Genomic DNA, 23,297 nt, shown 5'->3' with positions numbered 1-23,297 from the left:
TGACTTGAAGCCAATTCACTGTTAACAATAATTCTGAAAGGTTCCAGTCATGTGTACCCCACCGCATTGAGCCATGACCACAGTCACGGTTGAAGTATACAGTATGAGGAAAAGTAGTTGTAGAGGGGGATGTTTGAAGAGATGCATTTCTATGGACGTTTGACTTGTGAATCATAATTACTACAAATACACCAGGCAAAGTAATCACTATAGAGATGATTTAAAAAAAAATTATCAACCAGAGACACATGTGTTAGGATCATTAATCTTATCACAAAGTGAATCAATAATAATGATTGTACCAGGAATTGCCATTAGACATCGTAATGGCCCCCAATGCTATTCCCTCAACTTTTTGAGATGGCAGACAGGGTAGTAGAGATAGCTGAATCCTCATGCTCCTCTGTCTTCTAGCATATGAGCTGCTTGAGTGAAGCCTCTCGCTGTTCATCCCTACTGGTCCATTAATCATGGTCCACGGGTGTATCATAATGTATTCCAGATCCATCCCACAGCTTATCTCCTGCAATTATGAACCCAGTGAGAGGTGAATACAAGGTGAACATTATTTCCGTCTCTCAGGTACTGACTGACTGGTTATATAAAGCCACATGAGTACATTCAATGGTCTTCCTAGCACTCTGGTATAAGGATCCCACAGTCATTACACTCTTGCGCTGCTGGACTTCTCTACCAACCTTGTTGGAGGAAATGAGATAGATCTGAAAGGCCATCTCTCCAAATATGCCTGTACTCTGTTCATTAGACTCCCTGAGTAGCCCTGGTAATAGGGAGAATCAACTCATGCAATCGGTTAGAAATTTGGTTTCAGAGATTGTGATGACTCATCAAATCACTGATGCTTCTACGGACTTGGTCAGACTGTAATCTTCTGTCTAAATACATATAGAAGGTAGTATAAAAAGGGTAAATGCTGACCATGCATGGCCATTATTTGCTCTTCCTGCTCTGGAGCAAATATCAAATATCAAATCAAATCACATTTTATTGGTCAAATACACATGGTTAGCAGATGTTACTGCGAGTGTAGCGAAAGGCTTATGCTTCTAGATCCGACAGTGCAGCAGTATCTAACAGGAAATATCTAATAATTCCACTACAAAAAACCTAATATCTAACAATTTCCACAACAAAACCTAATACGCACAATCTAGTAAAGGAATTACATGAGAATATATAAGTATAAAATATATGGATGAGCAGTGACAGAGCAGCTAAGATGCAATAGATAATAAAGAATAGATATTGAAGGATACAGTATACATGATACACTAATGAGATGAGTAATACGAGATAAGTAAACATTCTTAAAGTGGCAAAAAGTGAGAAGTTATTTTCTTGACTCCACACTCCGAGGGCCCTCACCTCCTTTCTGTAGGCTGTCTTGTCATTGTTGGTAATCAAGCCTACCACTGTTGTGTCCTCTGCAAGCTTGATGATTGAGTTGCAGGCGTGCATGGCAACGCAGTCGTGGGTGAACAGGGAGTACAGGAGGGGGCTGAGCATGCACCCTTGTGGGGCCCCAGTGTTGAGGATCAGCGGAGTGGACATGTTTCCTACCTTCACCACCTGGGGCGGCCCGTCAGGAAGTCCAGGACCCAGTTGCAACGAATGGGGTCGAGAGCCAGGGTCTCAAGCTTATTGATGAGTTTGGAGGGTACTATGGTGTTGAATGCTGAGCTGTAGTCAATGAACAGCATTCTAAAATAGGTATTCCTCTTGTACAGATGGGATAGAGCAGTGCGCAGTGTGATGGCGATTGCATAGTCTGTGGACCTATTGGGGCGGTAAGCAAATTGAAGGGGGTCTAGGGTGACATGTAGGGTGGAGGTGATACGTATGATCCGTGACTTGTCTCTCAAAACACTTCATGATGACAGAGGTGAGTGCTACGGGGTGATAGTCATTTAGTTCAGTTACCTTAGCTTTCTTGGGAACAGGAACAATGGTGGCCATCTTGAAGCATGTGGGGACAGCAGACTGGGATAGGGATTTATTGAATATGTCCGTAAACACACCAGCCAGCTGGTCTGCGCATGCTCTGAGGACGTGGCTAGGGATGCCGTCTGGGCCGGCAGCCTTGCGAAGGTTAACACGTTTAAATGTCTTACTCAAGTTGCTTCTTTAATCAGGACAACAGTTTTCAGCTGTGCTAACAATAATTGCAAAAGGGTTTTCTAATGATCAATCAGCCTTTTAAAATGGTAAACTTGGATTAGCTAACACCACGTGCCATTGGATGGAGTGGTGGTTGCTGATAATGGGCCTCTGTACGCCTATGTAAATATTCCATTAAAAATCTGTCGTTTCCAGCTACAACAGCAATTTACAACACTAACAATGTCTACACTGTATTTCTGATCAATTTTATGTTATTTTAGTGGACAAAAAATGTGCTTTTCTTTCAAAAACAAGGACATTTCTAAGTGTCCACAAACATTTGAACGGTAGTCTCATGTTTGAGCCGTTGAATTGCGACTCCACTTTGTCTCTGTACTGACACTTTTCTTCTTTGATTGCCTTACGGAGGGAATAACTACACTGTTTGTATTCGCCCATATTTCCAGTCGCGTTGCCATGATTAAATGTGTACGTGCTTTCAGTTTTACAATATGCTAATCATTATAGAAGGCTATTAGATTATTCACAGAGATTTATTCGATTGGGCTTGTTAATGCACTTTATGCCCTAACATATCCCGTTAAAACCTACCGAGGTCATTTTTACCATTCATATCTACAGTTGAAGTCGGAAGTTTACATACACCTTAGCCAAGTACATTTAAATTCAGTTTTTCATCATTCCTGACATTTAATCCTGATAAAATGTCCCTGTCTTAGGTCAGTTAGGATAACCACTTTATTTTAAGAATGTGAAATGTCAGAATAATAGTAGAGAGAATGATTTATTTCAGCTTTTATTTCTTATATCACATTCACAGTGGGTCAGAAGTTTACATACACTCAATTTGTATTTGGTAGCATTGCCTTTATATGATTTAACTTGGGTCAAACGTTTCGGGTAGACTTCCACAAGCTTCCCACAATAAGTTGGGTGAATTTTGGCCCATTCCTCCTGATAGAACTGGTGTAACTGAGTCTGGTTTGTAGGCCTCCTTGCTCGCACACACTATTTCAGTTCTGCCCACAAATGTTCTATAGGATTCAGGTCAGGGCATTGTGATGGCCACTCCAATACCTTGACTTTATTCATGACATCTTCATGATGCCATCTAATTTGTGAAGTGCACCAGTCCCTCCTGCAGCAAAGCACCCCCACAACATGATGCTGCCACCCCCGTGCTTCATGGTTGGGATGGGGTTCTTCGGCTTGCAAGCCTCCCATTTTTTCCTCCCAACATAACGATGGTCATTATGGCCAACCTATTCTATTTTTGCTTCATCAGACCAGAGGACATTTCTTCAAAAAGTACAATCTTTGTCCCCATTTGCAGTTGCAAACTACAGTCTGGCTTTTTGATGGCGGTTTTGGAGCAGTGGCTTCTTCTTTGCTGAGCGGCCTTTCAGGTTATGTCGATATAGGACTCATTTTACTGTGGATATAGATACTTTTGTACCTGTTTCCTCCACCATCTTCACAAGGTCCTTTGCTGTTGTTCTGGGATTGATTTGTACTTTTCGCATCAAAGTACGTTCATCTCTAGGAGACAGAACGTGTCTCCTTCCTGAGCGGTATGAAGTCTGTGTCCTCCCATGGTGTATATACTTGTGTACTATTGTTTGTACAGATGAACGTGGTACCTTCAGGCGTTTGTAAATTGCTCCCAAGGATGAACCAGACTTCTGAAGGTCTACAAAAAAAATGCTGAGGTCTTGGCTGATTTCATTTGATTTTCCCACGATGTCAAGCAAAGAGACACTGATTTTGAAGGTAGGCCTTGAAATACATCCACAGGTACACCTCCAATTGACTCAAATTATGTCAATTAACCTATCAGAAGCTTCTAAAGCCATAACATCGTTTTCTGGAATTTTCCAAGCTGTTTAAAGGCACAGTCAACTTAGTGTATGTAAACTTCTGACCCATTGGAATTGTGATACAGTGAGTTATAAGTGAAATAATCTGTCTGTTAACAATTGTTGGAAAAATTACTTGTGGCATGCACAAAGTAGATGTCCTAACCTGTCACGCCCTGGTCTTAGTATTTTGTGTTTTGTTTATTATTTTGGTCAGGCCAGGGTGTGACATGGGTTATTTATGTGGTGTGTTTTGTCTAGGGGGTTTGTTGTAGGTTATGGGATAGTGGTTAGTGGGGTTGTCTAGAAAAGTCTATGGTTGCCTGGAGTGGTTCTCAATCAGAGGCAGGTGTTTATCGTTGTCTCTGATTGGGAACCATATTTAGGCAGCCATATTCTTTGAGTGTTTTGTGGGTGATTGTTCCCGTCTCTGTGTTTGTTTGCACCAGATAAGGCTGTTTAGGTTTTCACGTTACGTTTATTGTTTTGTATTGTTTGTGTTTATCTTTTATTAAAGATGTATCGAAATAACCACGCTGCATTTTGGTCCGCCTCTCCTTCAACACAAGAAAACCGTAACAGAATCACCCACCACTACAGGACCAAGAGGCGTGGTGACAGGCAGCGGAAGTAGGAGCAGCGAAATCCAGATTTCTGGACATGGGAGGAGATATTGGATGGTAAAGGACCCTGGGCTCAGCCTGGTGAATATCGCCGCCCCAAAGAAGAGCTGGAGGCGGCGAAGGCGGAGAGGCGCTGGTATGAGGAGGCAGCACGGCGACGCGGATGGAAGCCCGAGAGTCAGCCCCAAAAATGTATTGGGAGGGGGCACACAGGGAGTATGGCGAAGCCAGGTAGGAGACCTGTGCTAACTTCCTGTGCTTACCGGGGTGCTAGAGAGACCGGGCAGGCACCGTGTTATGCTGTGGAGCGCACGGTGTCTCCAGTGCGGGTGCATAGCCCAGTGCGGTACATACCAGCTCCACGTATCGGCCGGGCTAGAGTAAGCATCGAGCCAAGTGTCATGAAGCCGGCTCTACGCATCTGGTCTCCAGTGCGTCTCCTTGGGCCGGCTTACATGGCACCAGCCTTGCGCACGGTGTCCCCGGTTCACCTGCATAGCCCGGTGCGGGCTATTCCACCTCGCCGCACTGGCAGGGCAACCGTGAGCATTCAACCAGGTAAGGTTGGGCAGGCTCGGTGCTCAAGAGCTCCAGTGCGCCTGCACGGTCCGGTCTATCCTGTACCACCTCCACACACCAGCCCTCCGGTGGCAGCTCCCCGCACCAGGCTTCCTGTGCGTGTCCTCGGCCCAGTACCACCAGTGCCAGCACCACGCACCAGGCCTATAGTGCGCTATGCCTGTCCAGCGCTGCCAGAGCCTTCCTCCTCTCCAGCGCTGCCGGAGTCTCCCACCTGTCCAGTGCTGTCAGAGCCTTCCTCCTCTCCAGCGCTGCCGGAGTCTCCTGCCTGTCCAGCACTGCCAGAGCTGCCAGTCTGCAAGGAGCCGCCAGAGCTGCCAGTCTGCAAGGAGCCGCCAGTCTGCAAGGAGCCGCCAGAGCCGCCAGTCTGCATGGAGCAGCCAGAGCCGCCAGTCTGCATGGAGCAGCCAGAGCCGCCAGTCTGCATGGAGCACCCAGAGCCGCCAGTCTGCATGGAGCACCCAGAGCCGCCAGTCTGCATGGAGCACCCAGAGCCGCCAGTCTGCATGGAGCAGCCAGAGCCGCCAGTCTGCATGGAGCAGCCAGAGCCGCCAGTCTGCATGGAGCAGCCAGAGCCGCCAGTCTGCATGGAGCAGCCAGAGCCGCCAGTCTGCATGGAGCACCCAGAGCCGCCAGTCTGCATGGAGCAGCCAGAGCCGCCAGTCAGCATGGAGCAGCCAGAGCCGCCAGTCAGCATGGAGCAGCCAGAGCCTCCAGTCAGCATGGAGCAGCCAGAGCCGCCAGTCAGCCAGGATCCGCCATTTAGCTAGGATCCGCCATTTAGCCAGTATCCGCCAGTCAGCCAGGATCTGCCGGAACCGCCAGTCAGCCAGGATCTGCCAGAACCACCAGTCAGCCAGGATCTGCCAGAGCCATCAACCTGCCTGAGCTTCCTCTCAGTCCCGAGCTACCCCTCAGTCCCGAGCTGTCCCTCGGTCCCGAGCTGTCCCTCAGTCCGGAGCTGTCCCTCAGTCCCGAGCTACCCCTCAGTCCCGAGTTACCCCTCAGTCCCGAGCTGTCCCTCAGTCCGGAGCTGCCCCTCAGTCCAGTGGGGCCCTTGGTGAGGGTTACTAGGCCAAGGTCGGCAGCGAGGGTCGCCAATCTAAGGACGCGTATTAAGGGGTCTAAGACTTTGTTGGAGTGGGGTCCACGTCCCGCGCCGGAGCCACCACCGTGGACAGACACCCACCCGGGGGGGGGGGGGGAGGGGGTTCTGTCACGCCCTGGTCTTAGTATTTTGTGTTTTCTTTATTATTTAGGTCAGGCCAGGGTGTGACATGGGTTATTTATGTGGTGTGTTTTGTCTAGGGGTTTGTTGTAGGTTATGGGTTGTCTAGAAAAGTCTATGGTTTTCTGGAGTGGTTCTCAATCAGAGGCAGGTGTTTATCGTTGTCTCTGATTGGGAACCATATTTAGGCAGCCATATTCTTTGAGTGTTTCATGGGTGATTGTTCCTGTCTCTGTGTTTGTTTGCACCAGATAAGGCTGTTGTCACGTTCTGACCTTGATTTTCCGTTGTTTTGTATTTATTTAGTATGGTCAGGGCGTGAGTTGGGTGGGCAGTCTATGTTTGTTTTTCTATGTTTTGGGGCATTTCTATGTTTTCGGCCTAGTATGGTTCTCAATCAGAGGCAGGTGTCATTAGTTGTCTCTGATTGAGAATCATACTTAGGTAGCCTGGGTTTCACTGTGTGTTTGTGGGTGATTGTTCCTGTCCCTGTGTTTGTTGTCACAGGATAGGCTGTATAGGTTTTTCACGTTCCGTTTGTTGTTTTGTAGAGTTAAGTTATTTCATGTATCGTTCATTTTCCATTAAAGAAACATGAGTAACCACCACGCTGCTTTTTGGTCCGCTTCTCCTTCGACAGACGAACGTCGTTACAGCTGTTTAGGTTTTCACGTTACGTTTATTGTTTTGTATTGTTCGTGTTTATCTTTTATTAAAGATGTATCGAAATAACCACGCTGCATTTTGGTCTGCCTCTCCTTCAACACAAGAAAACCGTAACATAACCGACTTGCCAAAACTATAGTTTGTTAACAAGAAATTTGTGGAGTGGTTGAACAATGAGTTTTATTGACTCCAACCTAAGTGTATGTAAACTTCCGATTTCATCTGTATGTATCATTCAAACGATTCAATAAATAACCTTTGAACTTTTAACTGTTAGGCTGTAGGAAATTTGACAAGAAACCTGCCTTTTTATACTGAGTATTATTTAATCCCATGTCTTTAAAAATAAATCATCACTAAGCCAGCCCAAGCATAGATCAGGGACTCAATACAAAAGCACTCAGAGCTTCAAGCATTAAGAGGAGGCAAGTAACATTCATGTTACGTTTTTCAGGATGAAGATTGAGAGGTATGAGTGGGCAGAGAGCGCTATGAGGAGGAAACTGGTTGACCAGGAGAGTCGTCTCCAAGGAAATCTAACCATTTCAGTCAAAGCAACTGTGCTTGAAGTACTGTATGAATAATTTGTCTGTGTTTGTAACATAGCTAAGCTATGATTCTAAGTAGTGGCGAATAATTGTGTTGACTCCAGAATAAGTTGTAATGCCTCTGTGGAGAGTTAATCACCCTGCCAGAATTGCCCAGTGCTGTAGGACTAAATCAAACCACAGTAAACATATTTTGACAGTGTTCAGAGATAGATTTTATAACAGGAGTGTCTCTTGACTCCTCATCCTGCACATTTCTCTTTTTAATCTCCTTGAAGATCTAGTGCTGTGGTCCAGTGGATGAAAGCATTGATAATAATAAAAGTCAAATAAGAAGAAATCACCAGCATAGTATTTCCAATGTTTTCAACTTTTTTTGTGCATATTAGAAACTAACCAGAGGAAAACACAGGGATCTCACATGGTACTGTCCAGTACCTTTTAGGGCACATGTGTAGATAAAGAGAGTAATGGTACATTTTTGTACCCAACATTTTGAATATGAAGGTACAATAATCACACTCTCAAAAATGAGGTAAGGTGTGAAGCTACATTTCTGTTTCCAAGGGTACAAATGTATTTTGTGTACCCTCAGTACCCACCATAAGGTACAATGACACATGTTTTGCCACAGACAAGAAACTAACGGCTTTGTCACTGAGGTGGTACTCTTTGTACCATAATCATTATCATATTTCCTAGAATGCTCTACTGCACATAGATTTTTTAAGTAATTGTTTTTAATATCTGCGTTTTTACATGTACATTGATTGATAGATTAATCTTATGCTACACAAAGATAAACAACATACATTTTTCTAAACTAATCCAATCAGTTAGTTAGATTTTATGCACCCATTACTGAAATGGTTGTTCCAGTTTAAATGGTTTAAGCAGTCTCCTCACAATGTTCCTAATCCCCATAATGAATGAGGGTTGCAGGTGAATCAAAATTCCAACTGTTGGATATCCTAATTCTGTCTGGATTCCAATAGGAACTACATATCACTTTGAAAGCAATATAATGTAACTTGCAAGTAGAGTTGCAAAATCCTGGTAACTTTCTCAAATTTCCCACGTTTTCCAGAAATCCCTTTTGGAAGATTCCTGAAAATGGGAGGGAATAAGCAGGAAATGCATCAACAAGGATTTCTTGAAAATCTAGGTATCTTGGGAAAGATCCGGGTATCTTGCAACCCTACATGTATGCCTGATGTGCCTGAAATTGAATGAATTCAACAACTCTACAATTCCCTCAAAGGCAAGGCACACTGGGAAACTATATTGGAGGCATGGCTTAGTGTGGCTTTTTGTGTTGTACCTGTTTAAGTGGTCTATGGTGGAGGTACATTTTGTCACTTACTAGGAGCATCCCACTGGGAACACGCTGGTTGAATCAGCGTTGTTTCCATCTCATGTTGAACCAACGTGGAATAGATGTTGAATTGACATCTGCGCCCAGTGGGATATGGCTTTGTCACTGTGGGGGTTCCCCAGTTCCTACCTCAGATATGAACTGGGGGAAATGATGTTCCTATAACTAAAAGGTACGAAGGATGACCTTACAGGATACAAACCAAGTGACAAGCAGTTGTTCTCCTTTAAGAACAAATCTAAACCTTTTTTTCTGAGAGAATACTGAGGCCTTTCTGCCTTTTGATGACACTAATTTTCTCTTTGTCAGTGCTGTTGCCTGGCATATTAATACAAAACTAGCTGTTGTCAGCTCTATTTTATGTCATATCTTTGCAAGCCCAGTCTTAGATGCTTTTCTAAATGTTTATCAAAGCATGTTCTGTGTTTATACAAACACCATTTAACTGGTCAACAGTTTTGGTTAGCCTACATCCTTTCACATTGCAGCTTATGTGCTCAGCCGCCATTTGTTTCTAGGCAGGAGTTTTTTAGCTTGAGGCCAGTGGTGTAGTGGAGGGTAAATGCAAGTTTACCCATAATTTGCAGAAAAATCATGTATTTTTTCACTGCAACTAAAGATCGTTTTACCCACATATTTTTGTACCACTACATCACTGGTTGAGACAAAATGTAACATGTAAGCGTAATCAATGGCTGTATACAAAGAGCTGTGCACTGACTGTGCATTCCTTTCTTTCACCAGTTATTCACCAGAACGCTTCATTTGTCTGCTTGTAGCTTATTATACAAGGAACAAGTATGTTGTTGTTGTCACCAGGTACTGTAGAAGGTACATCATCTTCCGTTTTAGATACTTTTAACAAGCTATTCACATAATAGTAATAGTTCTCATGACATCCATTACAGAATCCTCAGAGCACAAGTAACCATTGATTGAAAACGGGAAGGATAATGACAGCTAAATAATGAGAGATGATTAAGCTTCTTTCTCTTTCACTGTCTCACTCTCTCTCTCTCATGTGCTCTCTCTCTGTCTCTCGCTTTTTTACTCTCTCTCTCTCTCTCTCTCTCTCACACGCCTTCTGACAGCACAATGATTCATTGTGGCAACATTAAGGTATATTTGGGCCATTGAGTGAAGAGAAAGGGTTATTGTTACTAGGGCTGCAAAGGGAGGGTATATTACTGGAAACCTTCATTGTTTGCCAGTAAATTACCTTAATTTAGGTATTTCTCAAGGATTGTATATAATCTATAACAATACATCTAGTGGTCCTTTTGGGTAGTTGTTATTTTTACAGGTGTCTGTAATTCTATCTTTTTATTTAACTAGGCAAGTCAGTTAAGAACAAATTCTCATTTACCATGACAGCCTACCTCAGCCAAACCCTAACGTGCGCCATCCTATGGGACTTCAAACACAGCCGGTTGTGATACAGCCCAGGATCGAACCAGGGTCTGTAGTGACGCCCTTAGCACTGAGATGCAGTGCCTTAGACTACTGCGCCACTCAGGAGCTCTTTCTGGCCCTCTTTGTGGCCTCAGCACATGTAAAATATATGAAATAGTTAAATAAGATGATTTTCAAATAAAAAAAGTAGAATGACAGAGCTGTTAAACAATATCCTAAATATAAAGCATCAACTTAGTGAATATCATTGGTATTTAATGTGAGGGTTTCAACATTAAATAAATCTATATATATATTTTAACATTTTTATTTATTTTAGTATGTCAGGATGTATTTGTTGTAAATGTTTTGGCATCAAACTGGTAGCAGTTGTGAAAAAAGTAAAACGTTAGACCATATGGTTCAAGAGAAAATAGTCTATCTACAGCCACTCATGGCCAATATGGACACAGATATACAAAATGAATACTATATATTTTTTAAAATTATTATTTTATTTTATTTAAGTTAGTCAAGTATAAATTACCAAAGTTATGATAGATTGTCATAGATTGTCTGTTAATTACCAAAATTACTGAAGATTCCAGTAACTTTGGTAAGGTACCGGTACCTTTCAACGCTAATTGTTATGTTTCAAATGAGCTTTGTAGTCGAGGTGTTAGGGCCAGGGGGTTAAGGCTGGCACTATCTGAAGTGCAGGTGCTTTTCATCAATGTCTATTCACAGGCGTAATGCAGAGCCTACCTCATGTCGCACACGCACCAGCTTAATTTTGCCACCACCAATGCATTGCGCTTTGGCGGGCGTTCAGAATGACTTCCTTGTTTGTTTGTCGAAGCTCTCTCAAATCCGACTGAAGCAGGTGGTGTGTGCTCTGACTCCATTGTCTGAAGCATTTGGGGATGTAGAACAGAGGCGTGATTGATAATCACTTAATTCCACTGTGAAGGGCCATGCATAAAGACCATTGAAAACCACAAACAGCTTCTCATTACAGCACAGCTACCACTGCCCACTGTCTAAATTACAGCCAGCAGCAAGACTCATATGCTGACCCCCCCAAATAATTGCCTGCTCAAGACATCTCTGTAACAATGGGGTTTTCATTGCCTTGAGCATGCTGATTAGGCCTAACCTAAAGTAAGTGAAACTGGACGGTTAGGTATTTTAGGTAGGTGGATCAGTTTGACTTGTGAATATGAAGATATCTTCTACCTCTTCTACCTAAGGTGCATTTACAAATTTAAAGCAACGTTAGAGTGATCAGTGTATTTCTTTCATAATGTGACCGAGGATTTCATAAAAGGGAATCCATGAAATGTAACAAAAGGTATTTTTTCCCACCACTATGTAGTAATTGTAAGCTATGCGTATAGTAAACCAATAAAATACAGAATAATTCCTATTCAATCATTGAAACCATTTTTAAAGCCTTCTATCTCCCAGAGAGTACCGTCTATCACGCATATGCAGTACCTGTGTGTGAATTATTGAGCCACTTCAAGATAACATAAAGAAGAATCTAAAATAATAATGGGATTGTATATACATGTGTAATGATGCTCTCTCACTGGCACCTGAGGTTCATATGATGCAAACCTTCCAGGCCTAACACAAGGTATCCTCACTCTTACTGTCTTGGAGAACATGCAGGGAAACTAAGGCGTGCCAAAGATTCCTTTGGTACAAAACAACCTTGAGAGCAACAGTTTTCTCTGTCAAAATGTATAGTATTTTAATTAAAGAAAGCATAAATAAACTGAATGTACAGTAGTATTAACCTTGGAGATCACTACACTTAGTTTTTACAGCATTGGCTGAGTCCTTGTGACTTACAATGGGTACAGCACTCACTTCATTGTTTGGGAAAGTAGGAGAGATAGTGCCCCACACTGGTCAGGAGTAGATACATAAGATGGGACTGCATCAAATGTGTCATTGCTTCTGCAAATCTTGATCATATTTCCCCTCTCTGAATAGGAATGACACATCATAGAGCTTGTCTTTGTTGTATGTTCTGGATCAAAACAGTGGTGATTTATAGATTCAGAACTTTTTTAAATGTCAATGTAGCCAGCCATTCCATCACCAGTGACATAATTAAATGCTTACAGCCCACACAATTTTTTCCCAAGAGCAAACAAGCACAAGTTCATTACATTATCCTTTTTCTCCACATTTCTTACCAAATTGGTTTTCTACAATACCCAAACAAAATTATTTTTTATTGTGCAGGTAGGTAGTACAGAAGGTGATGGTGGGAGTAAGGTCAATGATTAGCTGATACTCTAGAGTTGTGAAAGTTGTTAAACGGAGTCAGTTTAGGAGGCGTTGAGGTCAGTACATACCAGAACCTACAGTGCTCTTTATCTCCCTTGATGTTTCAGGTATAGGCCTACACAGTGCAGTCAACACAGCACTGATTAGTTAATTTATATTCAAGGCTCTGTATTTGTATTTGTGTTACTACTGTACAATATACACTGTAGTACTATTGTATTATCTTGTTACTTGCATGGATACTGTACATGCATTGTTGTGCTACACAAGGAGATATAGTACACCATATGGAGGAGTCAGTTTAATCCCTTGATCATTGTTTAACCAATGGCTGTGGACTGTCTATGATGTGCTGTAGGTGAAAGCCTATAAACCTGAAAGTGTTGTGTTCATGTTAGGAAGAGTGTTGGTTGTCTGTTTCCTCCCTATTGTTCACATGGAGCCATACAGAGTCAATCCCCAGGAGCATGGCCTTACGTCACAGTTGTTTACACAAATTACTGCTATTTACACAGCTGAGTGAAAAGCCCCTGAGGTGGCGTCAAATCAAAGCATGCCTCAACAATCCCCTTTAACAGAAAATCCAAACATTGGCGTAAAATGTACTATATAGGGTAACGATACTTTGATCTCGTGCAAATTGGTTCCAAATGTCCAAAGGTCCCGTAACTGACTGCGGATTACTTTTTTCTCTTCAAATAAAGAAAAGTGAAAATCAAAAATCACGGTATGAGTAGGGAGCTTCACAACTACCGATGCCAAGGGCAGTAGCTCTGCATCCTGATTTTAAAGCTAATATCTGGAGGTTATGTATTAAAATAGGAGCTTGAATTTCCTGTCAAGAGATTAACCAGCCGGAGATCATTATATCCTCATAATGATGTAAGGAAACTCCTGTAATATCATTGAAAATCCCTGCTGAACACCAGCACCGAGCAAACATCTGACACATCTCCTCTTCACCAGCTCACTGGTGACTGAATAACCACATACCATTATCACAACTGGTTGTAATAAGACAATTGGAAAGGATATACTGTAATTCAACCCAAATCTCTCCTCTCTTTACCCTTTTTTGTTTGTCTCTCGATCTTTCCCCCTCTCCCCTCGGTCTCTCTCTCTCAGGTGTACTTTAAGCGGGATGGAGAGTTGATAGAGGTGATATCCTACATCCACCCCTCAGCCGAGGACGGCGGTGGCTCAGCAGGGGTGCGTGGTGCCAGGCCACTCATTAGCAGAGACCTGGACGACACCAAGCTGCAGAGGTCCCTCTCCCTGTTGGACCCCGAGGGCCGGCCAGCCCGCATGTTCACCGAGAGCCCTGAGCGTCGTTGGACCCCGGGCCAGCACACCCAGGGTCGGCAGCAGAAGGAGCAGCCCAGCCCTGCCACGGAGATCATTCCAGAGACAGTTGTGAGCCGGGAGTTCCCTCGCTGGGTCCAGAGCACTGACCCACTCTACTACTTCAGTCACACCCACATCTCCCAGAGTGATGGCTCTGTGCTGGTGCAGGCCAGACTCACCTGGACCCTTAACCCCCAGCTGGACAATGACGCCATGTTCAGCTGTGAGGTCAAGCACCCAGCACTCTCCATGCCCATGCAGACAGAGGTCACACTGGGTGAGTACAACAGAAATATCCTTCCCCTAACCCACTCCTCTCTCCTTGTTTCCCCATCACCGTACTCAATCTCTGAGCCTCCTTATGTATCCCTCGCGAATCTACTCAGAACAACACTGATTTCCATTTGATGCTTAATTGTGTAGTGACTGACAAGGCAATTAATCGAGCTGTCTGTAGCTAAATTGAGTTAACTCACAACCGTTATTGAAGAAGTCAACCTGAATTAAGGAAGTCAAATGAGAATTTATACACAATCAGCCACGTGATGTCCTGTATTGGAGGAGGTTATTGGATGAGGCGATGCAGTGCTGATATGATAAACAGAAACATTAAGTTCACTGAGAAAATAGTAAATGGTAGAGGGCGGAGTGTGGTGCAGTAAGGAGAAGCTGCTGCTGCTCATACAGGTACAAGTTACACGCTGTGTGCACACTTAATATCTTCAGAACGCCAGCTTTCATCTCCTTCACACCTTTAGAGGGGCCTTCTCCTCCTGCTAGTGTCCCTTTCTCACCGTGGTGTGTTGATAGACATGGGGCGGCTCTAACCGCTCACACTTTAACTGTGTGAAGCTTTTGGAGTTTTTCTGTTAGAACAACAACAACAGCGGAGCTAGAAATACACTCAACCATCACAGAAGGACCAGTGTTTAGGGTCTATAAAGGATTTACCAATAATGGCTAACAAGTGCCTATGTGTCAGCATCGAGCTAGCTCACTGCTTAAGGGCCTGCATACTGCAAATGATACACGTTCAATCTGTTTATAATTCTACCCTTGTATATTAAAGTAACTTCCCAGTGAAAATCTCACTTTTAAAAGTATTCTGTTAACTCATCCAAATAATTGTATTGACTCGTCCCATACTCATATTTGTGGCCAAAGCATAAAATGTAGAAGGAAAAAAAAAACACAGACCATTTAAAAATGCTTGCTATTTCCTCGTAGAACATGATGTCATCTCCTTGTGGAGGATGAGCTGGAAAATCAGCAGTTTAGAGAAGGATGATCTGGTCAATTAGAGGTCTATTTGCATGATTATTTTTAATGACCGGTATACGCCCACACCATTCTGTTGTTGGGATATGCCCACACAATTCCAACACAAAAAAAGCTGCTTTTGAACATACTTAATTGCCATATTTTGGAAGGAAAACTATTTCATAAGGATATACTGATATTATCTGTCTTCTCAAGACAGATTGCTGAAATTATGATTTTAACAGCCTCCTCTTTACTGTTGTTACATGTTGATGGTAGAAATATTCTGAACCCAGAGGGGTGTAGGCCCAGAGAAAGCCTTGCTAACTGTCAATGGCTTTCATATTTTGACAAGGTTTTTCTATGCTGTGATTCAAGCCATTAATTTACCAGTAGCTTTGTTCTTTAAAGGGATGAAAACAGCTTCTGCAGACATTCCTCCTCACCACCCTGAGAGTCGAGAACAGAAAATGTGCATTTGTTGATTTTAATTGGAGTACACTTGAAATTCAAAGCATTCTTAAACCTGCTTGAAGCAGATTGAACCTGGGGTAGTATGAGTGAGAGCTGCTGTTGTTATAGAGTAGTAATAATAGCAATTACATGTGTTCATATAATGTAGTAAATATCACGTATGGTTAGAATTATGTCACCACTTGAAAACATGATCTATAATATCCTGGTTGGATGTAATAATCTAAAACTGGACACATTTTAAGTATTTCCCCCAAACGGGCCGGAACCTATCTTTTGATTATACAGTTTAATCCAGCTAATTGCTCCTGGGACCTGTCATTCACTCCTGTCCCTTGGCCCTGGCTTTCAGAGCTGTGTTTGGTGAGGAAATTAAAAGGAACCCTCTGAGCACTGACGTCAATTCAACGTCTATTCCACGTTTGTTCAATATAATTTCATAGACATTATGTGGAAAGAACTTTGATCCAACCAGTGTGTGCTCAGAGGGAAGTTTTTGCACTGTCCATAAGTAATACATATTTCACTGATTTAATATCAAGTCAAAGCTTATTGGTCACATACACAGATTTGAAGATACTATCGCAGATGCAGAAAAATGTTTGTTTCGACAATGTGGTAGTACCAAGCAATAATAAAAATGATAAATAATAAAAATGTAAAAAACAATACACATAATCCAGAAATATGTATTCATTAATTAATTAACAAATATCAGAACGAGCAATGCCAGAGACCTGAATATAAATATATATACATATAATGGTGTGTAAAGACAGTATGGACAGTATATGAATAGAAAATGTGTGTACAGTGGTAGTGCTATAGGATGAACCATGATTGGAATACAGTATATATTAAGCGGGTAAAACAGTATGTAAACATTATTAAAGTGACCAGTGTTCAATTACTATTTACATAGGGCAGCAGTCTCTAAGGCGCAGGGTAGATTACCAGGCTATAACAGTGACTAAGGTTCAGGGCAGGGTACTGGGTGGAGACCAGCTAGTTGTGAGTGTTTGTTGTCCTGAAAATACAGTAGAAGCTGTTTCTAAGTCTCTCGTTCCCAGCCTTGATGCACCTGTACTGTCTCCAGCCTTCTAAATGGTGCTTTATGATCTTCTTCTTGTCCTTCCCATCTACACTGGCTGCTGTAGATGTCCTGGAAGGTAGTCAGTGTGCCCCCGGTGATGCGTTGGGCTGACCGCACAAGTTTGTGATGGTCTTAGGGACCAAGCTTAATTTTTTTCAGTCTCCTGAGGTTGAAGAGTCGGTGGTGCACCTTCTTCAACACGCTGTCTGTGTGAAGGGACCATTTCTGCTTGTCAGTGATGATATTTTCCTGGCATCACTATACCAGGGCCATCACCTCCTCACTGTAGGCTGTCTTGTCGTTGTTGGTAATCAGGCCTACCACTCTTGTGTTGTCAGCCAACTTGATAATTGAGTTGGAGACATGGGGGGCAACCAGACATGGGTGAACAGGAAGTACAGGAAGGAGCTAAGCATGTACACCTGTGGGCCCCATGTGCTGAGGATCAGCGTGGCGGAGAGTTGTTGCCTACCTTCACCACTTGGGGCAACCCATTAGGAAGTCCAGGACCCAGTTACACAGGAAGGGGTTCAGACCCAGGGCCTTGAGCTTAGTGATGAGCTTGGAGGGAATATGGGGTTGAAGGCTGAGCTGTAGTCGATGAACAGGATTCTTACATAGGTATTTCTCATGTGCAGGTGGGATAGAGCAGTGTGCAGTGCAATGGCGATTATGTCTTCCATGGATCTGTTGGGGAGATATGCAAATTGTAGTTTGTTTAGGGTGTTGACTAAGGTGGAAGTGATAGTCGTTCCCTAGCCTCGCAAAGCACCTTATGATGACCAAAGTCAGTGCTACGGGGCTATAGTCATTTAGTTAAGTTACTTTCACTATCTTGGGTACAGGAACAACGGTGAACATCTTGAAGCAAGTGGGTACAAAAGACTGGGATATTGAAAGATTGAATGTCTGTAATTAGGCTGGGGTGGTATCCAGATGATCATATTGTCATATTGGTCTTCTCTCATCCCGGGATTTACGGTATTATTGGCTAGCACACAAGGTGGTGCTAAAAACATAAGAAAATCCCATTGGGCCTCAATTCCCATAATGCTAACAAAATTAGCACAAACCAATAGCACAATCACATAGACGCTGTTAGCTAAATGCTAATGAGTGAAAACTAACAAACTAATTGCAAAGACAAGCAAATACAGCTCATAAAGTAATACAAGCATAGCTAATAGCTACCGATTGCCATTTTGGTTGAGTGTGGACATTTTCAAGCGAAAGGGAACTAGAGAAATTGTGCAAATTAACAAAGTTGTGATGCATGCTTTTCTGAAGGAAAGGAGCAGAGGGGAAAAGCTAGTAGGAAGAAATGACAACTGTACAGATAACTCATCCAGAGCTCTTTGACTTCTGGCAGAAATCCATTATTAGATATCTGATGGCAAATATTTAGTAGTGAATTGCACACAAGTGTAACTTCATCACCTAATGTGCGCCGCACAACAGAAATTTGCCGATAGATACAGAACGATATGGAAGCACCATCTCCCGCTTTCTCCCACTGTGCTATAACAAACAAACACGTGACTGGCTCAACTGTTCTGGGGAACTACGGTAAGCTTTATAATGTAGTGCATTGCACAAGTTGACTGCAGGTATTTACTTATGAAGTAACTACTAATATTCTAATTTATAGAAAATCTTTGAAGAAATAGTTTTGACTTTATTGAAAAACCATCCCGTGTTTATTTCCAAATACCCCGGTATACGGTATATACTGTATACCGCTCAAGCATATCCATGAACACTCCAGCCAGCTGGTCTACAAATTCTTTTAAGATAAGGCTTGGGTTAACATGCTTAAATGACTTACTCACATCTGACACGGAAAATGAGAGCACACAATCCTAGTGACCATCGGGGGACAACGTTGACGGCTCTATGTTGTTTTTCTTGAAGTGGGCGAAGGTGTTTAGCTCATCCGGGAGCGAGGCGTCGTTGTGGCTGGCTTTGCATTTATAATCCGTAAATGTCTGGAGTCCCTGTCACATACAGTACCAGTCAAAGGTTTGGACACACCTACTCATTCAAGGGTTTTTCTTTATTTTTAATATTGTCTACATTGTAGAATAATAGTGAAGAGAAAAAAATGATTAAATAACACATATGGAGTCATGTAGTAACCAAAAAAGTGTTAAACAAAGTAGCCACCCTTTGCCTTGATGACAGCTTTGCACACTCCTGGCCTTCTCTTAACTAGCTTCATGAGGTAGTCACCTGGAATGCATTTCAATTAACAGGTGTGCTTTTTTTAAAGTTAATATGTGGAAAGTTAATTTCTTTCCTTCTTAATGTGTTTGAGCCAATCGGGGGTGTGACAATTTACGGGTGGTATACAGAAGATAACCTGATTTGGTAAAACACTAAGTCAATATTATGGCAAGAACAGCTCAAATATGCAAAGAGAAACGACAGTCCAACATTACTTTAAGACATGAAGGTCAGTCAAAACGGAAAATGTCAAGAACTGTTGCAGTCGCAAAAACTATCAAGCTCTATGATGAAACTGGCTCTCATGAGGATAAATTCATTGGAGTTAAATGCACCTCAGATTGCAGCCCAAATAAATGCTTCACAGAGTTCAAGTAACATACACATCTCAAAATCAGCTGTTCAGAGGAGACCGCATGATTAAAAAATATATATATATTTATTTTTATTTAACTAGGCAAGTCAGTAAAGAACAAATTATTATTTTCAATGCCGGCCTAGGAACAGTGGGTTAACTGCCTTGTTCAGAGGCAGAACAACAGATTTTTACCTTGTCAGCTCAGGGATTCAATCTTGCAACCTTTCGGTTACTAGTCCAATGCTCTAACCACTAGGCTACATGTCACCCTGAATCAGGCCTTCATGGTCGAATATCTGCAAAGAAACCACTACTAAAGGCCCCCAATAAGAAGAAGAGACTTGCTTGGGCCAAGAAATACGAGCAATGTACATTAGACCGGTGGAAATCTGTCCTTTGGTCTGATGAGTTCAAGTTTGTGTCAAATTTGTGTCTTTGTGTGACGCAGAGTAGGTGAACGGATGATCTCTGCATGTATGATTCCCCCCATGAAGCGTGGAGGAGGAGGTGTGATGGTGTGTGGGTGATTTGCTGATGACACTGTCTGTAATGTATTTAGATTTCAAGGCATACTTAACCAGCATGGCTACAACAGCATTCTGCATCCCAGCTGGTTTGCGCTTAGTGGGACTATCATTTGTTTTCAACAGAACCATGACCCAAAACACACCTCCAGGCTGTGTAAGGGATATTTGACCAAGAAGGAGAGTGATGGAGTGCTGCATCAGATGACCTGGCCTCCACAGTCACCTAAACTCTCCCCAATTGAGATGGTTTGAGATGAGTTGGACTGCAGAGTGAAGGAAAAGCAGACAAAAAGTTCTCAGCATATGTGGGAACTCCTTCAAGACTGTTGGAAAATAATTCCTCATGAAGCTTTTTGAGAGAATACCAAGAGTGTGCAAAGCTTTCATCAAGACAAAGGGTGGCTACTTTGAAGAATCGAAATATAAAATATTTTTTGACTTGTTTAACACTTTTTGGGTTCCTACATGATTCCGTATGTGTTATTTCATAGTTTTGATGTCTTCACTATTATTCTACAATGTAGAAAATAGTAAAAAATAAAGAAAAACCCTGGAATGAGTAGGTGTATCCAAAGTTTTGACTGGTTCTGTACTTCTCAAGTCTAAGCCATTGAAATGTGACTCCACTTTGTCCTTGTACTGTCGTTTTGCCTCTTTGATTGTCTTACTGAGTTTGTAGCTGGTCTGTTTGTCTGTTTGTACACATCCATGCTCCCAGTTACCTGTATATGGTTAAAAGCGCTTTCATTTTTGCGGAAATGCTGCCATTTATCCACACTTTTTGGTTTGGTTCTAATCGTCACAGTGTGAACAACATAGTCTATGCACTTCCTGATGAACTCCGTCACCAAGTCAGTTTATATGTCGATCTTGTTCTCAGAGGCGACCTGGAACATTTTCCCATTCCGCGTGATTAAAACAATCTTGAAGCATAGATTCCGGTTGGTCAGCACAGTCCCCAAAAACGTTCTTGTATGTTCTTGAATAGACTTTGAGGTACCTTTGCTCCGGTTTGGTGGGTGTGGCGAGGTGTGGCTTGAAGCAATGAATGACGTAAAGGGCAGTGACCACGCTGACAGCGTTCCACAACCTGCAACCCAAACCCTTCTTGTTTTTCAACTGGTCGTTCATCACAGCACTCTTTCCATTCAATTGAACGTTCCAGAACATAAAAATTTACTGAACGCAGCCCTGTTTAAGTTTATTCCTATAGGTGGGGAGGACCAGAGTGGAGGCCTGATCTGATTTGCCAAAGGAAGGGTGGGGAGGGCCCTATGGAACGCTCACGGAAGTGAGCGTAGCAATGATCCAGGGTCCTTGTTGTGCGTGTAGCTCAGGAGATATCTTGATAGAATTTCTGTAGTGTTTTCCTAAGATTTTGTTTATTAAAGTTGATAGTTGATAATCATGAAACAAACTCGTCCACCTTTCTTTTGCCTGGAGAGTTCTTTCTTCCTGTCGATCCGCATGACGGATGGAGAACCTCACTGGCTGAATGGACAGGAACAATTTATCCGTAAAAAGCCATGATTCCGTAAAACAGAGTATGTTACAGTCCTTGATGTCTTTCTGGAAGGAGATCCTCACCCTGAACTCGTCTACTTTATTGTCCAGGGACCGAACATTAGCGAATGATGTACTTGAAAGCAGTGGATGGTATGCACACCGAATGAGACAGAGCGACATTCTGGCAACCAATCAAAGTTGTATTACATATCATGAATATTAACAAGCTGCTCTGTGCGCGCCTTACAAATTGATTCGGGATGGAGCCTTGGGAGCATCTCAGAATGGGCCACACCTCTATGAGTTTCTTGCCTGGGTCTCACCATTCGCCTCAGTTCCAGAATTCATTAACTCAGTGCATCTGAATAATTAAAAGGACTGTACTCCTTTTATTTGCATGATCTATTATTCAGCAGCATGAAAAGACTGGAGGAATTATAATTTCATATATGATGCTGAAATGTGATCCATGCCTGCGTCCACCAGCCATTTCCTCCCCTTACCGTGATAATCACAGAGCAGATGTTCTATTTCAGGAAGGCTGGTGTACAGTTTGAGAGTGTCTGTCTCTGTGTTGATGTTTGTGGTGCGTATGCGTGCATGCATGCATGCATCTGTGCGTGCGTGTGTCTCTATGTTCACCTGTGTCTCATCTCCATATTTATCACACTCTCATCTTGGTATTGTAAGGAGTCCAGTGCAGGCTGCGGGTTGGATGTATGAGATGAATGATAGTGTTGGATTGATGATGACGCAATGATCCCACAGTCACCCCTTTTCAATTGTTTGTTATGTCTTCGCTCTCTCTCCCACACAGTGAAACCACTCTATATTTAAGCAATAAGGCACAAGAAGTGTGGTATAAGGCCAATATACCACAGCTAAGGGCTGTTCTAAGGCACAACGCATCGCGGAGTCGAGCCCTTAGCTGTAGTATATTGGCCTTATACCACAAACCCCCGGTTACCAGCGTAATTAGAAAAATAACACATGCTTTGTCATACCAGTGGTATACTGTCTAATATACCACGACTGTCAGCCAATCAGCATTCAGTGTTCGATCCACCCTGTTTATAAATGTGTACATTCATCAATCTGACTCCATTATTATGTGAATTAATGCAACAAGTCCTGTGCGAATCCTTGCATCACCGACTCAGTATGACTGTAATGAACATGTGTCAATCTTGCACCGTTGTGCAATTATTAAGAGGCTAGATACAAATAGCTAATCCTGGCAACTAGTGTTCTAGCATTAATTTATTGAGTCAAGTAGATCAGGGATGTCAAGGTGGAACCCAAGCATATGCTATGTGTAGTGTAAATAACAACTACCTATAGACCTACTAAATTATGACTGTAAAGTCAATCAAATAATCACTCTGTAATATTAGGAATATATTTACTCAATTCAACTAATTGGATGTATTAGTCATGAAATAATTAACACTCAAACAATTACAGTGTACATGAAATACATTATGTGTTACAGAATAACAGAGTAAATTACTATCAGCTAAATACGATTTAACGTGGTTACACATGTCTTCAATTCAGAATAATCTCTAAGAGAAAGAAATGTGTGTCTGATACACACACGAGCTTGCTAACAAGTCCTCAAAGTATGAGTGAATTCACTGCCCTTTTAACCAAATTCAAGCAGTACATCCTAACCTGAATTAAGATTTATTGGCAGTTTCCTAGTGAAAATAAAAGGCAGGAGCAACACATCCAGATTATAATCTTATAAACAAAATGTGAATGTTATGAACAGACAACAGGAATGTGCCTGATAACCAGTC

The 23,297-nt window shown here is 42.4% G+C and overlaps 1 protein-coding gene across 3 annotated transcripts in view; it reads left to right on the top strand.

Moving 5' to 3' along the window:
* LOC110528004 (immunoglobulin superfamily member 21) overlaps positions 1–23,297 on the top strand; it is a 274,749-nt gene that overhangs the window by 234,361 nt on the left and 17,091 nt on the right. For all 3 annotated transcript variants that reach the window (XM_021609767.3, XM_021609765.3, XM_090241215.1), the window contains one exon: positions 13,836–14,331. In XM_021609767.3, coding sequence (XP_021465442.2) covers positions 13,836–14,331 — 496 coding nt within the window. The remainder of the gene's footprint in view (positions 1–13,835; positions 14,332–23,297) is intronic.

The sequence above is a fragment of the Oncorhynchus mykiss genome, chromosome 7, assembly GCF_057628025.1.
Source record: "Oncorhynchus mykiss isolate SJ-2025 chromosome 7, ASM5762802v1, whole genome shotgun sequence".
Lineage (NCBI taxonomy): Eukaryota > Metazoa > Chordata > Actinopteri > Salmoniformes > Salmonidae > Oncorhynchus > Oncorhynchus mykiss.
The sequence above is the reverse complement of the archived record's forward strand: the minus strand, read 5'-3'. Positions and strand labels throughout refer to the sequence as shown.